Genomic DNA, 16746 nt, shown 5'->3' with positions numbered 1-16746 from the left:
TCTTCAGGATTATCTTTGGTGTTGCCAACGATTGCTGGCAACAATGCCAAACTTTTTTGCCAAGGGTATGTGAAGCTAAACTGGCACACTGGTACAAACATTTGGTACGTTTGTATGTTTTATCACCCTTAAAAGAGCAACGATTGTTTGATGGGATCATTTCAGGTTAGAAATGTTTTTTTCAAGAGCAGCATAAGAACTTCTCACAGCCGTAAAGTGGACTGTGTTGATTGTGCGAAACAGGCAGCACATGCTTAATAACATAACGGAGAGACAACCTGTGCAGACTTAAGCTTTAGGATTGAAATAGTACTGGTTGCAATGATATTTCTTAAATAACTCACCCTAAAGCTTTAGTAAAGACTTCAACAAAACCTTATTATCTGCATAGGCACTGGCAAAATAAATGTTGCTTTTCCACTGACAGCACCGAATACTCTCTTTGTGAGTGTTCTGAGCTGAATTGTTGCAAGGTTAATTCTTAAGCCCTTTAAATCACTCTGTCATTGCTGGCCTTGCTACATCGCTGAAGTGCGTTGTGCTCCGTGGGGAAAATGCCATCCCAGCATGCCTCCTCGCAGATGGCGGAGGGCCTTCCTGGTGCGCGATGTACTCACTCTGACATCCGCATTCGTTGTTCTGGAGGGAGAATGGCATGCGAGCACCAATGGCGACGTGAGACTGCACAAACTTCACTGGGGCCAAAGATCCTCTTGGAGCCTGGGAAGCCCTGCTGCATTTATGCAGCTCGGAAACTATGAATGAAAAAAGACAGAGTGAGGTGGGAGAGAGAGGGGGAAACGAATGGATAGAGCCACGGAGATGAAGAGAGGGTACACTACAACACCTCCGTTCTACATGCTGGGTTAGATCTCCACTGGCAAGCTCAGAGAAATGCCATCAAACTGTGCAGTGATCTTATACCAGATGACAACACATGGCCCATCACAGCAGCTCCAGCTGAATCAGGGCCACTGGGCACATAACTATATTTCAATGTTAATCATTGTTTGAAATTATCGTGGAAATGTGTTTAGTTTGTTAATAACTTATTTTAGTCTATTTTACAGTCAGTTTTGCACACAATTCCATGTCAGCATTAATAAACCATTAACATTTAGTGCTGAATCAACATATTTCAAATTGCATTTTGCCCAAGGGGAGTTCACGGAGTGGATACACTTACTGGCAATTTACATCTTTCTAGCAATATGCCCGTTATATCTTTCTAGCAATATGCTTGTTATTTTTCTATAGAGCACTTCATGCTTCTAATGTTAGCCTTGGAACATGCATGATTAAAGATCTGATTTAAACAACCATGTGGTGATTGCTAATGATGTGTCAGTCCAGTTTTAACATTGTGTTACTAATTCTCAGCAGCATGGACATTTGTCATGTGGGCTAAGAGAATTCAAGATGACATCAAGTTTAAACAGTTTCGTATGTATGTCAGGCATTTCATTCTATCTGTACCACTTATGTCTACACAGTGATGGGATGGGCCACTAATGCCTTTGCCTCTCAGATGCAGCACCCATGGTGATTGGTGAGAGGCAAACAGAAGGCAGAGCTTAAAGTGAAGTTAGAGTGAGGTTAAGATGAGATTAGAGTGAGGTTAGGGTGAGGTTAGAGTGAGGTTAGAGTGAGGTTAAGATGAGATTAGAGTGAGGTTAGGGTGAGGTTAGAATGAGGTTGGAGTGAGGTTAAGATGAGATTAGAGTGAGGTTAGGGTGAGGTTAGAGTGAGGTTATAGTGAGGTTAAGATGAGATTAGAGTGAGGTTAGGGTGAGGTTAGAATGAGGTTAGAGTGAGGTTAAGATGAGATTAGAGTGAGGTTAGGGTGAGGTTAGAATGAGGTTAAGATGAGATTAGAGTGAGGTTAGGGTGAGGTTAGAATGAGGTTAGAGTGAGGTTAAGATGAGATTAGAGTGAGGTTAGGGTGAGGTTAGAATGAGGTTAAGATGAGATTAGAGTGAGGTTAGGGTGAGGTTAGAATGAGGTTAGAGTGAGGTTAAGATGAGATTAGAGTGAGGTTAGGGTGAGGTTAGAATGAGGTTAGAGTGAGGTTAGAATGAGGTTAGAGTGAGGTTACTGTGAGGTTCAAATGAGATTAGAGTGCTGTTAGTGGGAGGTTAGAGTGAGGTTAAGATGAGGTTAGAGTGAGGTTACAGTGAGATTAGAGTAAGGATAGGGTGAGGTTAGGGAGAGGTTAGACTGAGATTATAGTAAGGATAGGGTGAGGTTAGAGTGAGGTTAGAATGAGATTAGAGTAAGGATAGGGTGAGGTTAGGGAGAGGTTAGACTGAGATTATAGTAAGGATAGGGTGAGGTTAGAGTGAGCCAGAGGCGTAGCGCAAAATTCTGGGGCCCCACCGCAAGGAGGAGGCCCGTGCGTGAGCTAAAATCTCGCGAGCGACCGTAGCGCGCGACCCTGCGCGAGCGGTGTAGGCGTTTATACTTTCGCGAGCGTCGCGAGCGTCACTGCAGTGTAAATATGGCTTTGCAGTGTTGTCCGAAACCATACGTTAACAAATACGAGCCTCTTGTAATTCCAGGACGAAACATGAGAGAACGTGAAGACGTTAAGATTGGGCGTTTTGAAAATAAACAACCATTAAATAATTTGATAAAAAGCGAATCATTTCGAGTATATGTATAAATATTTAACTAAGTTTAACGTGCTGGGAAATATTGAAATGGACCTTGAAAGTGATGTACAAATGCTTTAATTCCACCTTGTGTATGAACCCTGCAAACATGACTTTGTTCATCGCGCTGAAGCGTGCGAAGTTACAAAATTCGAGAGGTGCACGACCTCGTGAATCGACAGCGCGCGAGGCCCTCGCGCATGGGCGGAGCCACAGCGATTACGTCATTTTCGCCGCGCAGACCCTCAAGTATAAACCAGGCTTAAGCGTGGGGGAAAACATTAACATCACCCAGGAGGATGACTAAACAACAAACTCGTCCTAAGGCGGGGCCCACCCGTGTTCGGGGCCCCCCCGCAGTGCGTGCCTTGCGTGCCCCTCCCCTACGCCAGTGGAGTGAGGTTAGAATGAGATTAGAGTAAGGATAGGGTGAGGTTAGGGTGAGGTTAGAGTAAGGTTAGAATAAGATTAGAGTGAGGTTAGAGTAAGGATAGGGTGAGGTTAGGGTGAGGTTAGAGTGATGTTTGAATGAGATTAGAGTGAGGTTAGAGTGGTTAGAGTGAATTTAGGGTGAGGTTGGGGTAAGATTAGGACGAAGTCAGCATGAGGTTAGAGTGAAGTACTTTTCCGAGTACATTGATTACATTATAAAAGGTAATCTTTTTGAGCAGTAGAGTTTCATGGGCTAAAACATGCCCAAGGTTATTTGCAAAATTACACACATTTTGCTTTCAAAACATCCTTAAGATGCTAGAAACATCTGCTGAAACACTTCATTAATGTACTCCAGTAAAATTACTATGAGGAACACTTATACATTTATGTTCCTTTTTACCATCCTATGGATATTTGTAATGTGACTACTTAAATCATTATTTAATTGTCATTAGAAAGTACAAAATTTTGATCAGCATGCTATTTAGATATAGGCCTAAACCATAAACTACAAGTGAACATATTTACAGGAATTCAAATCTAAATGGATGTACAAATAAGATATGAAATAAAATTTATATCACAATGAGAAAATAAGGTATATGCAGTTTCACTGATAAATCTGTATCATACCTACTTAAATGCAGCTTTTAGGAGTGAAATACTTTTCACACTTTCGGTGGCAAATATCTTTATATGGCATTTTGCCCCACAGAGGGCAGCATTTTGTGCCGTTAACCTCTTGTTCAACATTTCCTCCAAAGTATGAAAATTGCATATACATTAGCTAAAGTGCTTATAATGCAAAATTTGACAGTGGCTGAAAGGTATAAAAACCCGTATTTTAATCACAAATAAACCCATTTAAGCAGCTATGCCCTGTATCTGTGTTCTGTGAACGTCAGGCGACCAGCAAATGTTTTTTTATTTACTTATTTATTTAATTTTTCTTTTTTATTTACTGATTTTATATTTACTTTTGTATTTATTTGGGCGGGGCAGGTTGAGAGAAGCTTTGCATAATTCGTCAAGGTGATGTAAGTCAGAGACTGCATAAAAAGGGCTGTTGTACCTTCCCTGCTATAGTTAAATTCATTCGCATTCTGTAATTACATTCATTAGCGCATAAAATGCAAATGATGCATTTAATACACTATATATTATTAATGATTTCCATGAATGAATTCTAATGAATCAAATCCGACATATATAAAGTAAACCTTTTCGTTCACCGAAAATGTTGTATTATTTACTGCATCATTCAATTATTTAAATTGAGTGCCTCAGGTTTGAGACACTTGCATTTTTATATTGCCTTAAGCAAGCTTTTCACTGGTCCCAGAATCACTCTAAATGAAGAATCGGTTAGATAAAACGACTGTGTTGTCTAGCTAGTTTAAGTGCTGTCAAAATTGTAGGCCACCGCGTCTTAAGAATAATTACAAAAATACATCCTACCCCAATAAAGAAAGAGGGACGCGTTAGGCCACTCGCCCAAGCTGTGCTCAGCAACATTTCTGTTTGGACAATGTTCACAGCAAAAGCGGGAGAATGTCAGTGATAGCGTTCTCATCCTCTTGACAATCGGTGAAATGTGTAATAATTATTTACATTAAAGCGCATCATAATATCACATACCACACACCCCGCGTTCATTCCCATTATATATAATCATCCAGAATCTTGGACCCGTTTGTGCGGATGATTCCCTTCGCCTGCTATTGGTTAGCGGTCCCGTCCGTCAAGCCGGGTAGGCGGGACTTCGCTTCCCCCCCGCTCCCGTGAGAGCGATAGTCGCGAGCTCCGCACTTTCGACAGTGCTGCGAGAGCATCGCACTTCGGCGGCACAGCGTACTTTCGGCTATCTCGCCTCGTCGAGTGGACCCAGAAAAAAACGCAGCAGGACTTCCGCCGAGGACCAAGTTATCTAAGGAGACTGTATCGATTGCGACCTGCACCTGGATAAGCGTAGTCAGCATACGGACCATTGAAAGGAAGAAAGTGTGTTGTTTGGATCGCAGCTGTTTGAAGGAAGGCAATATGATTGTGAAGCAGAACACACTGTTTGCCCTGTACAGCATCTGTGGGATCCTCTTAAAAGGTACGACATGCAAACTTTACTGCTGCTTCATAGCGCGAGCGCTGTGTAAATTGCGGACGTTAACCGGGCATGAACGATAACGGTTAAGATGTCTTAACATGCACCTTGCCAGAAATACACAACTACACTGAAATGAGGCTTTTTTTGCATTTCCATCATTCTTGAACAAGCCCTCCAACGGCCGCAGGGTTTATATGTGTTGACGGTGTGGAATAAGAGTGATAAACTGCTGGGCGCGCGCACCATACGTTCATCCTTCATCACAGTGAGCTGCACATCCTCCTCTCCTCCTCTCACTCAACTACACATTCAGGGGTTTGCATTACAAGCCAGAGCGTTAAATAATGGCAAGATAATTGATATAGATCGCGATACTGCGCGTATTTACCCGCCGAACTGTGGAACCTCTCGTGCGGCTTTGTTGAAGCTTTTTTAGGGGGGGCGCACACACACACACACACACACACACACACACACACACACGATGAAGCGTCTTTTATTTTACATGCAGCCTGTTTGCACTTGCTCACTTGCTCACACGGACATACGTGTTAAGATGAACACAGTACAGTGTGTTTTTAGATGGATGTGTCAACCTGTTCCCTCTCATCCCGGCTATCTTGTGTTCTTCTGTTTTTAATGTTTCTTTTAATTCGATTTTTAATCATTAAAAAAGTAACTTGCTGTCCCTTTCAAGGAGCTTGCAATATTTAAATGCTAATTTATCAAAATCTCCCATTGGGATTTTCGGCGTGGTTACACTGACGAATGGGACAGATACTAGTTTGTGACTCAGTGTCTGCGCAAGGCTGTGGTATTTGCAGTAGTCCGCATCTTGGGGTCGTAGTAGCATCAGCATTTCGTGTTTTTTCGCCTGAGAAAACACTCATCGCACGCAGGTTACACCTGTCCGTTTCCCGTGGACCCGGTTTTACACCAGCTTCGTTGTAATTGTATATTCCAACATGAGAGGCAAATCAAAGAAGAAGAAAGGTTAAGTGGACTCATTGGAAGACCGGAATGGATTCCACTTAGAAAGTAATTGTAAGACGCAGGTTAATTATTCAGCGTATTTCCAATATTTTTTTGCAGTCAAAATGATCCGAGCTGTCAGTGGGCCGCGCGTCTTGCTGGTGGAGTTCCGGTGCTGAACGGTGGACCAGCGGGACAAGGTCGCGGTGTCAACGCCGCGCCACCGAGTGTGTGACATGAATACATGGTGTTGCCAAAACACTTTGCGCTTAGTAGGGTTATATGCGTTTTCCTGGCGGACGTAGGTATTGGTGTCTGACAGCTACTCTGGTAACAGCTTGGATAGTTACAGTGTGCTGGACGTCCACGTGGACGGTGCCTTTTCTGTGCGATACTGATTGCCTTTGGAGCTCATCGTCACCAATTCAGAGCCACCGCCCGGGTTCCTGCCTCGGGCGATACTGAATGAACACATTTAAAGGTACACGAGAGGGCCTGGCCTGGCTTCAGTTATGAGGTCCACTATTTCTGAGATTAGAATTTATCCAATATGATTTGCCAATACACTTGACAGACCCTACAATACTCTAATCTGTCATTTTCTTCAAATCAGTGTAAACATGACCCTACCATCACAAACTGTTTACATATCAAACAGCTAGGGTTACAGCTCTGTCAGCATCTGTGTGCTCAGGACACACACAGCCTTTCGCAAAGAATGTCCTGTGTTTGCTAATGTGTGTATGAGAGAGAAAGAGAGAGAGAGAGAGAGAGAGAGAGAGAGAGAGAGAGAGAGAGAGAGAGAGAGAGAGAGAGAGAGAGAGAGAGAATTGGAGAAAGTGTGAGAAAGAAACAGAAATAAATATCCTGTGCACACAGTTTGTTGTGTATGAAAGTGTGTGTGTGTGTGTGTGTGTGTGTGTGTGTGTGTGTGTGTGTGTGTGTGTGTGTGTGTGTCTGTGAGACTGGCGAGATCTCTGGACATAATACCTGGCACTGTGCTGGTACTCAGTCTGAGAAGTGGTCCATTAATAATCAGAGATAATTAAGCACATTCCTCAAGGCTCTTAATGAGTTGCCAGTGTGACAGGAGCTGAAGCTGGGGAGACTGAAGCTGGGGAGACTGAAGCTGGGGAGACTGAAGCTGGGGAGACTGAAGTTGGGGAGACTGAAGCTGGGGAGACTGAAGCTGGGGAGACTGAAGTTGGGGAGACTGAAGCTGGGGAGACTGAAGCAGGGGAGACTGAAGCTGGGGAGACTGAAGCTGGGGATCTGAAGTTGGGGAGACTGAAGTTGGGGAGACTGAAGCTGGGGAGACTGAAGCTGGGGAGACTGAAGCAGGGGAGCTGAAACTGGGTGTTGATCTTCCAGAGCCTTTCCGCTTGGGAATAGAGGGTGTCTGATAGGGGTGGGAATCGTTTACTATCTCACGATTCGATTCGATTCCGATTTTGGGGGCCACAATTCAATTCAAAATCGATTTTCGATTCAAAACGATTTTCGATTCAAAAAACAATTTCATTTATAAAAATTTCTGCTTAAGTCTATAAAATCTGCACGATCTACTATAGTCTGCTTTGCAAGACAGAATGACAAATACAGAAAATAAAGTGTCTCACATTTAATTAACAAATATAATGTGCTTTGGTAAAATAAAATGCTTTTTGTTTTTACCAAAATTCTTGAGCTTCATTTTACAAGCTGTCAGGGCTGGCTCGGATGCAGTTCCCCCAGCCGTGGCTAGGGGCACCAGACTCGGTCCCAGACTAAACCGGCGTAACCGTACGTTCTCAGCCAGTCTCTGCTCTCTGTGATTGCTTATCGTTTGAAGGTGTCTCGCCACCTCTCTGTTATGCTTTCTCTTTACTTATTCGAGTATCTCCTGCATCGCTTCCTGACTCATCTCAAGTTTTCCCAATCCTACATTTCTTCCTATCCGTTTTGCCTTTATTTTTGGGAAGGGTTTTATTTTGCTGCGGCGTCCTTGGTTTCGTTTTTGCGTTGCTTTTTAGTTACTGTTGTTATTTGTTTCTTCCTCCCGTCTCACTGCGGTTAACTGTTATTTTTCCCGCGTTGTATTTTGCGCGTTGTTTTTTGTTACTATTTACTCCGTGCCCTCGCGGTTTTGCTTTCTATTCTCTTGCGCGTTGAGTCTCCCGTGTTGTTTTGTTTGTTCGTTCTGGGTCGCTGTGCGCGTTTCCCTCTCGCTAATACATGTGACGAGTGTCAAACGTCTTGCTCTTCCGAGCCGGCACTCGTGTCCACCCTTCTATATATTATTTCACTCGTGTCCACCCTTCTCTATATTATTTCACGCTGTGTGTACGTTCCCGTTCTCACCGCGTTACACACACCTTGCACAAGAGCTACATTGTGTCAAGTTCGGCCTTCCCTGGCATTCGTAAAATGAACCCATATTTTTGCCTTAAATGAAGATGGAACAGGTTGAATATCTCTTTCCTCCATCTGTTTTGAAACCTTTCCGCACACGAGTGTCCCAGAACCTGCTGCGTAAAGTCTCGCGTAATTTTGTAATTACGTAACGCGACTTAGAATCGATTTTGGGACATTTAAAATCGATTCTGAATCGTAGTAAATGAGAATCAATTTTTGATATATGAATCGATTTATTGGCACACCTCTAGTGTCTAAGCAGTGCCGCGGTCCAGGCCTCTACAGTTTGTGTGTCTGCTTTGGTTTGTAGGGTTGGGTTAGGGTTGGGGTTGGGGTCAGGGTTAGGGTTAATCTGTACTTCTGTGCTTTGCTGGTGGAGCAGTCTGGCAATGGGCCAACAGAGACAACATGTAAACTTCCCAGAATGTGAAGGAGCTTGTTGCAGTGAACATCACATGATCCATTACAGGAGGAAAGCCAAAAAAGTTTTCTAGCCACTCCCTGTACACACCACACACTCCCTGTACACACCACACACAAGCTGCTAACGATTTGCCCAGATTGGCTGCCATTCAGTTGGCTCCCCTGGCCAAATATAGCTAATGAAATGCAGATTGTCCAGTGTGATTCCACGCCTGTGTCCAAACCATGACCGAGCGTTTTCCGATCGGATCTCGACGGCACACCTGGCCCTTCTAGTCGCCCAACAGCAGATGTCTTCTGAGCATCCATCGTTTATGGCACCGCTGGGATGCTGCTTCCTCTGCGAATCAGGAGGCACGTCCCAGTACTCTACAGCCCGCAGCTCAGCGTCTGCTCAGCACACCACTTGTGAAGACCATGTGGCAGGCACGGGGATCACCCCCACACCCCATACCCCATGCAAAACCCCACCCCATACCCCACGCCAAACGTCAACCCATACCCCACGCCAAACCTCAACCCATACCCAACGCCAAACCTCAACCCATACCCCACGCCAAACCTCAACCCATACCCAACGCCAAACCCCACCCCATAACCCATGCCAAAAACCCCACCTCATACCCCACAACCCCACGCCAAACCCCACCCCACACCAAATCCCACCCCATACCTCACTCCAAAGAACCACCCCATACCCCACACCAAAACCCACCCCATACTCCATGCCAAAACCCCACTCAAACCCCACCCAAAACCCCACTCAAACCCCACCCAAAACCAAAACCCCACCCCACAGGTGCGCTGCTCCATGAAGTATGCGCTCCCATAGCTCCCAGGGCGGAGGCTTTTGAAGAACAAATGGATCAGAAAGCTTTTGTTTACATTCATACGCATGTTGCACGAGTACCATTAGCGTTTATATGTATGTGTCAGTGTTGTGGTAGATTTAAGCTGCTCTGAGCAGTCAGTGTTTAGATAGCCTTACACCTCAGAATGATATTATGGAAATTTTAAAGCAAATTCAGCCGACCTGCCTCCTCTTCTGGTGACATGAGCTCACACTTTTCTCAGGAAAGGGGCCGAAGACACATGCAAAAGAATGAGTCACAGAGCCTGGGGGGCTGTTGAGGGATGTATGTGAATATGAGCATGTATGTGTGTGTGTGCATGCGTGAGCGTGCGTGTGTGTGTGTGTGCGTGCGTAAGTGTGCTTGTCCGTGCGTGTGTGTGTGTGTGCGTGTGTGGGCATGCGTGAGCGTGTGTGTGCGTGCATGTGTGTGTGTGTGTGTGTGTGTGTGCATGTGTGCTTGTGCGTGCATGTGTTTGTGCATGCGTGCGTGTGTGTGTGTGTGTGCATGTGTGCTTGTGCGTGCATGCGTTTGTGCATGCGTGCGTGCGTGTGTGCGTGCGTGTGTGTGTGCGTGTGTGTGAGTGTGCATGCATGCGTTTTTGTGTGCATGCATGTGTGTGTACATGCGTTTTTGTGTTTGGGTGTGCATTCGTGTGGGCCTGTGTGTGCATGCGCGCGTATGTGTGCGTGTGTGTGTGAGCGCATGTATGTGTGCGCGTGCCTTTGTGCGTGTGCGTTTGTGCGCGTGCGCGCGTGTGTGTTTGTGGTGGGGGGGGTTGAAGGTGGCCCAGTATGTAATAGCTTTTTCCTCATCGGTGGTCCTCTGTCTTCATCAGTGTCTCTGAACGGGGCGTGTCTGCGTGCGCTGGAGCGTCGGCACAAGCGAATGCGATCAGACAGGTGAGAAATGGGGAGGTGTGGTGCCTGCGCGACCGGACCGGACCGGCGCCGGCGTTCACTCCATGCGTTCACTCTGTGTTTACTTCCCAGGCAGGCGGCGGGAGTGGTGCCGGCGACAGCCCGCTTCCTCCGGGCTCGGGCCCCGCGTGGTGCCGGCCTAGCGCTCTCTGCTCTGATAAATGGCCTCATTCCAGACCAAGCCTCTGTCTAGCGCTGAAAGCATGGGGATTCAGGGATAGAGTGCATGTGGCTTTTCGCTGTGTGGGTGTGTGCATGTGTGTGTGTGTGTGGGTGTGTGTGTGTGTTTGGTTGATTGAGCTGGCTGAACAGGATTATAGGTGAATATCCTCTCACTCCCTGCCTCTGTGTGTTTTCACTGCCTCACAGACACAGAGCTCAGCATTCCCTCTTTCTCCATCTCTCTCGCTCTTCTAAGCTCTGTTTTTTTCTCAGCCCTGCTCCCATGATTTCTCTCTCTCTCTCACTCTCACTTTTCTCTCTGTCTCTCCCCATCTGGAGTCTCCACCACCACCACCACCCTCGGGTGCAGCAGTGTCTGTGTAACGTCGCTGTGATCGGGGAGGATTTCCCGTGATCAAAGGCCCTCTTTTGTTCTTCCAGGTGTTGAGAAAGTTAAAACAGATAGTAGGCGGTGGTATCAGCTACCGAGAACTCTTCAAGAGACGGAGGTGGGTGGAGGACTCAGAGCATGTGTCTCACCACTCTGTCTCACCACTCTGTCCTCACCACTCTGTCCTCACAACACTGTCCTCAGTACTCTTCCCATCTCTTCTGGGTTACATGCCCGCCAGTAATCTTTCTATATGATATGGGTCCAATCTCTCTTTAGTTCCTGGCCACCCAGTGACCAGATTTATTCATAAATCTGTAACTTGTGTTTTGTGAGTGGTGTAGTGGTTACATTACATTAACCTCTTTGTGAAATGAATGGTAAGATAGGCATGATTTATTTATTTTATTTTATTTTTTAGCTTGGATAAGTCTGTTGTTTTCAGTTTCTTGTGTTAGTTTAATAGTTTAATCCACAGTCTGCCTGTCTACTAATCTAATTTAGACTGTGGACTAAACTAGCATTAAACTAGGACTAGGACTAAACTTAATCCTTGATTAGTCCACCGTCTGCCTGTCTGATAATCTCATGAAGTTGCTGATGAAAGAGTCTCTGCAGGTTTAGACATCACTAGATGAGCTCAGCTATGAAAGACAGATCTGTACAACTCTTAGGAACATACCTGGGCTTTCATGTCGACGTTTGAAGGATAAGGCCTTTCGTCTAGAGCCCGGAGTGGAGTTTCTACTTTCTTCATGCCCTGTAGTCGTTTTCTGTGCGGTGAGGCCTTGAGGCCTTCGTGAGCCATGGCTGTGTAAAGAGACAAAACAAAGTGACAGTACGAAAGTGCACCGAGTTATCGGGACATCGAGCATCCAGGTAGCCCCGCCCCTCATCGCCAGCTCGTCGCTCGTTACTTACTCTTCTGCCTTCATTCCGACTCTGTGGGAAATTAGTAATCTCCTCCCTCCTTTTTTAATTTCCAAAAACGTAATGTGATGTTTTCAGAATAGGCGATACCTGCTGCAGGGGTTTGCAGGCGTGATCAATCATGTTTATTGACGAAGCCGGATGAAAGTTGGGGGGGAGGAGGAGGAAGGCGTGTGGTGTCTGTGCTGGAGGCAAACTGCAGGGGGGGGGCAGTAAATCAAACAGCCTGGGATAAGATCTGGGCCCTCGGGCTGCTCTCCTTACACTTATGGAAATCTGTTAAGGGTACGTATTGAAATCTGTTAAGGTTACATATAGAAATCTGTTACATATAGGCTTAGGTATAGGGTTAGAGTTAAGGTTAGATAGAGATATATCTAGATATCACCTTCATTCTTGCCTCTGTAGCACCATGAGCATTACTTTCTTCCAGTAATAGCTCATAATGTGTCATGAAGAGATCGGACACGTAACGCAGGCGAGCAGTTGATCTTCTGGCCTCAGAGGTTCGACATCAGACGTCAACTAATGCCGAGAGCACAAAGCGTGATGCCATCTCCAGCTTGTGGAGATCATTAAATGACAATGTGACAAACAAATCTTAATCCTTTCTCACACAGTTGGCAAATAAAGGAAGAAATCCCAGTGTAAATAATGACAGGATTTTTCAGGAGAGCCTAGACTTTTCACTTCAGGGTGCTTTCACACTCCCTCATTTGAGCTACAGAACTATTCAAACAGGTCTTTCACACTGCCTCATTTGAGCTATAGAACAATGCAAACAGGTCTTTCACACTGCCTCATTTGAGCTACAGAACAATGCAAACAGGTCTTTCACACTGCCTCATTTGAGCTACAGAACAATGCAAACAGGTCTTTCACACTGCCTCATTTGAGCTACAGAACAATGCAAACAGGTCTTTCACACTGCCTCATTTGAGCTACAGAACTATTCAAACAGGTCTTTCACACTGCATCGTTTGAGCTACAGAACTATTCAAACAGGTATTTCACACTGCCTCATTTGAGCTACAGAACAATGCAAACAGGTCTTTCACACTGCCTCGTTTGAGCTACAGAACTATTCAAACAGGTCTTTCACACTGCCTCATTTGAGCTACAGAACAATGCAAACAGGTCTTTCACACTGCCTCGTTTGAGCTACAGAACTATTCAAACAGGTCTTTCACACTGCCTCATTTGAGCTACAGAACAATGCAAACAGGTCTTTCACACTGCCTCGTTTGAGCTACAGAACTATTCAAACAGGTCTTTCACACTGCCTCATTTGAGCTACAGAACAATGCAAACAGGTCTTTCACACTGCCTCGTTTGAGCTACAGAACTATTCAAACAGGTCTTTCACACTGCCTCATTTGAGCTACAGAACAATGCAAACAGGTCTTTCACACTGCCTCGTTTGAGCTACAGAACTATTCAAACAGGTCTTTCACACTGCCTCATTTGAGCTACAGAACAATGCAAACAGGTCTTTCACACTGCCTCATTTGAGCTACAGAACAATGCAAACAGGCCTTTAATCATTCTGTTATATAGAACTATATTTGGTTCCAGGTTATTAAACCTTCTAATGTCTACCTTGTAACATTATATCACCTGATGCTGGTGTAGCCTGATCTCCCCTCCCTCCGTCTCTCCATCCCTCTCTCCATCCCTCCCTCTCTCCCTCACTCTTTAACTGCGCGTGGTGTGGTTAGGGTAGGTAGGGTTTCTGAAGGCCATCTGCTTCTGCTAGATGGAATTTAACACCTGCAAATACAGCAAACAATCAATTAATCAGATACTTTGGACATTGTGCACCTGCCACACACACACAGATATGCAAAAAACATTACACATTACACTTAATAGTACACACACCCTTTTTATTCATAATTGTAGGCTTATGGTTAGGGTTAGGGAATATGAATACTGTACCTCTACACAACATGTCACTCCTGGTTGTCCTTGTTGCTGTTGCCCTTGTTTCATTACCAAAACATGCCGTTGTTATTCCATTATATCTCTATGTTGTGTAGTGTAGTTTTACAGAAGAGCTCTATGTTGTGTAGTGTAGTTTTACAGAAGAGCTCTATGTTGTGTAGTGTTTTGGAGTACAGTGTTCCTGCTTAATTAACATTTAATTGACAAAGGATATAAGCGGTTCTTGCACAAGCAAACACTTCTACAAGAAGCCAAACAGCAAAACATGTAGGTAAAAGTAATAGATGAAGTCACTTCTGAATTAGCGTGTTAATTAGAAAACAGCTTAATTAGTTTATTTCCTGCTACTTTGCACATTTCTGCAGTTCCAGAGAACTTTACCTGATATGCATAAATGACGAGTTCTGCTGTTGGAGAGAAGACATATACAGGGAAGAAGGAAGTGACATAAGTATCAGTAAAAATCACCCTAACCTCTTCAGGAGGAAGGTCAGCTCCTCTCCCACCGCACATGTCCCACCCCCACCAGCTGTGTGGGCGTGGCCAGGCCTCTCACGCCTGATGGGTCGACCAATCAGACCTGAACATTTCAGCATAGAACAGATAAAGATGTTTGTAATAATATTATGGAGTTCTTTTGGATCATGAAAATTAGATTTAAATCTTATTAATCTTTATTTTTGGATGCTGTCTTCTGCTTCTTACACAAACAGTGCTTCAGTGTTGTGGCATTATTTAATCAAACAAGGTGTTTTTTTTCACTGCGATCACATTCATAGATTTAATCACATTCTCCCATTTCTTTTGTCCTCTACCTCACAGATGAGACACTGTAGTTATTTATTTTTTTACGTTTCCACTTACTGAAACTAGTGCATTTCTCCCCTCCCAGCACGCGTCCGGCTGTCAGCGAGGGGCTGATGGGAACTGCGTGACTGATGCTTCTTGTGTTGTAGCTCTGGCGTGATAATGACTTGGATTGGGCTTTGAACCCCTCCAGACCCCCCGGTTTAATCCAGCATACCCTTCCAAAGCTATGCCGCTCCACACCACTCCCAGCTTCCCCGAGCCTCATGGGTGATCTAATCCAGTCTCTCCGAGCTAGTGGCCATCAGTGCTACACCATTTATACTTACGGTTCAGGATACTGCCAGCAGGAACTCGTAACGCTCGTAATCTGAGTAATCCCAGATGAGGCGCTTGCAATATGTGTAGTCCTGGTCCTGTGGTCTCCCATGCGCTTTATATATTTTATACGGTCAAATCAAATGAAACATAGTGTGATTCTCAGTAGTCTTTGATAAATTGGTGAAATTGTTACGAGATTAAAAAGAGATTATGTGGACAGAGCGTACCTGTTTGTTTCTTTAGCAGTATTAGGACTGGAAGGAGCTCTGAGCAAACACATTCCTTTTTTTTCTTTTCTTTTTTCTAAAAATGTCCCTCTCCGAGACCTGTATCGCTCCCCTACGTGTTCAGTGGCTCTTTGAGTCTCTGTAGGGTTGAATTGTCTGATGCAGCTCATTGGATTTAGTTCAGATTTTAGCACTAGACAAAGCACAGGATGCACAGCACAGGAACCCTTGGCAGGTGTGAGCCCAGTGTGCTGTTAGGGGTTAAATATTTCTGAAAATGTTACAGTGAGAGGGCAACCCTGCTTAATGTTTTAGTGGAAGCTCTGTTACTCTGAACATAGTGTCAAGCACACCTGCACACACACACACACACACACACACACACACTGGAATGACCTTTCACCATCTGCTGTTGCCAGGGCAGGGTTTGTGTGTGTGTGTGTGTGTGTGTGTGTGTGTGTGTGTGTGTGTGTGTGTGTGTGTGTGTGTGTGTGAGCCCCCTCCCTGAGCACTCTCATGTTCACAGCAGTTTATCATGGTGGTAATGGAAGGCCACAATTTTACCTTCTCATCTTGTTGAAGTTCATCCTCTCTCCTACGTGTCCCGCTGGGTCACTGCTCTGTCCCGCATGTCCCACGGGGCCACTGCTCTGTCCCGCATGTCCCGCGGGGCCACTGCTCTGTACCACGGGGCCACTCCTCTGTCCTCAGTCCCGCGGTCCTGCTCCTTTGTCTCGTGGACCTTCTCTCTCCTCTGTCCCATGGGACATGCTGCACCCTGCCTGTCTGTGCTGTCCTGCCTCCTACAGTCTGGCTCTCCGCCAAAATGCCAAGCAAGCTGTGGCCGGGAGTCTGGCTCTCTGCCCTTTGACCCCTGGCTCTGAGACACGGGGAAGGCAGCCAGTGGGAGGAGTTGTTAATGTATGCCCCTCATGCTTTTGATTTGAAAGAAAGATAAAGAGAGAGAAAGAAAAAGAGAGGGAGAGAAAGAAAAGGTGAACGAAAAGGGAGTGATAGAGAGTGAGAGAGTGTGAGAGAGAGAGCGTGCTGGGTGAAATAATGAAGACAGTGCTGTGTTTGTTTCCTTTTAGTTAAGCGAGAACATGACCGTTGCTTTGGAAGACACAGGTCTAATGGGTGTCTGCTGAACCCATGTGTGCACGCCCCATCAGTATTTGGAACCCAATTTTTGAAACAGTTTGGAAAGTTGTATGTAA

The 16746-nt window shown here is 45.3% G+C and overlaps 1 protein-coding gene and 1 long non-coding RNA gene across 4 annotated transcripts in view; one reads left to right on the top strand and one right to left on the bottom strand.

Moving 5' to 3' along the window:
* Positions 1-278: 278 nt before the first annotated feature.
* LOC143526014 (uncharacterized) lies at positions 279-12773 on the bottom strand. The gene is made up of 4 exons (XR_013133795.1): positions 12619-12773; positions 12321-12506; positions 11983-12110; positions 279-755 (listed from the first exon to the last, which is right to left on the bottom strand). It is a non-coding gene; the product is annotated as an uncharacterized LOC143526014 (long non-coding RNA).
* LOC143526013 (cell adhesion molecule 2-like) overlaps positions 4880-16746 on the top strand; it is a 255017-nt gene continuing 243150 nt past the window's right edge. For all 3 annotated transcript variants that reach the window (XM_077020566.1, XM_077020567.1, XM_077020565.1), the window contains exon 1: positions 4880-5187. In XM_077020566.1, coding sequence (XP_076876681.1) covers positions 5127-5187 — 61 coding nt within the window. In that variant the 5' untranslated portion in view covers positions 4880-5126. The remainder of the gene's footprint in view (positions 5188-16746) is intronic.

Source organism: Brachyhypopomus gauderio, chromosome 10 (assembly GCF_052324685.1).
Source record: "Brachyhypopomus gauderio isolate BG-103 chromosome 10, BGAUD_0.2, whole genome shotgun sequence".
Taxonomy (NCBI): Eukaryota; Metazoa; Chordata; class Actinopteri; order Gymnotiformes; family Hypopomidae; genus Brachyhypopomus; species Brachyhypopomus gauderio.
The sequence above is the reverse complement of the archived record's forward strand: the minus strand, read 5'-3'. Positions and strand labels throughout refer to the sequence as shown.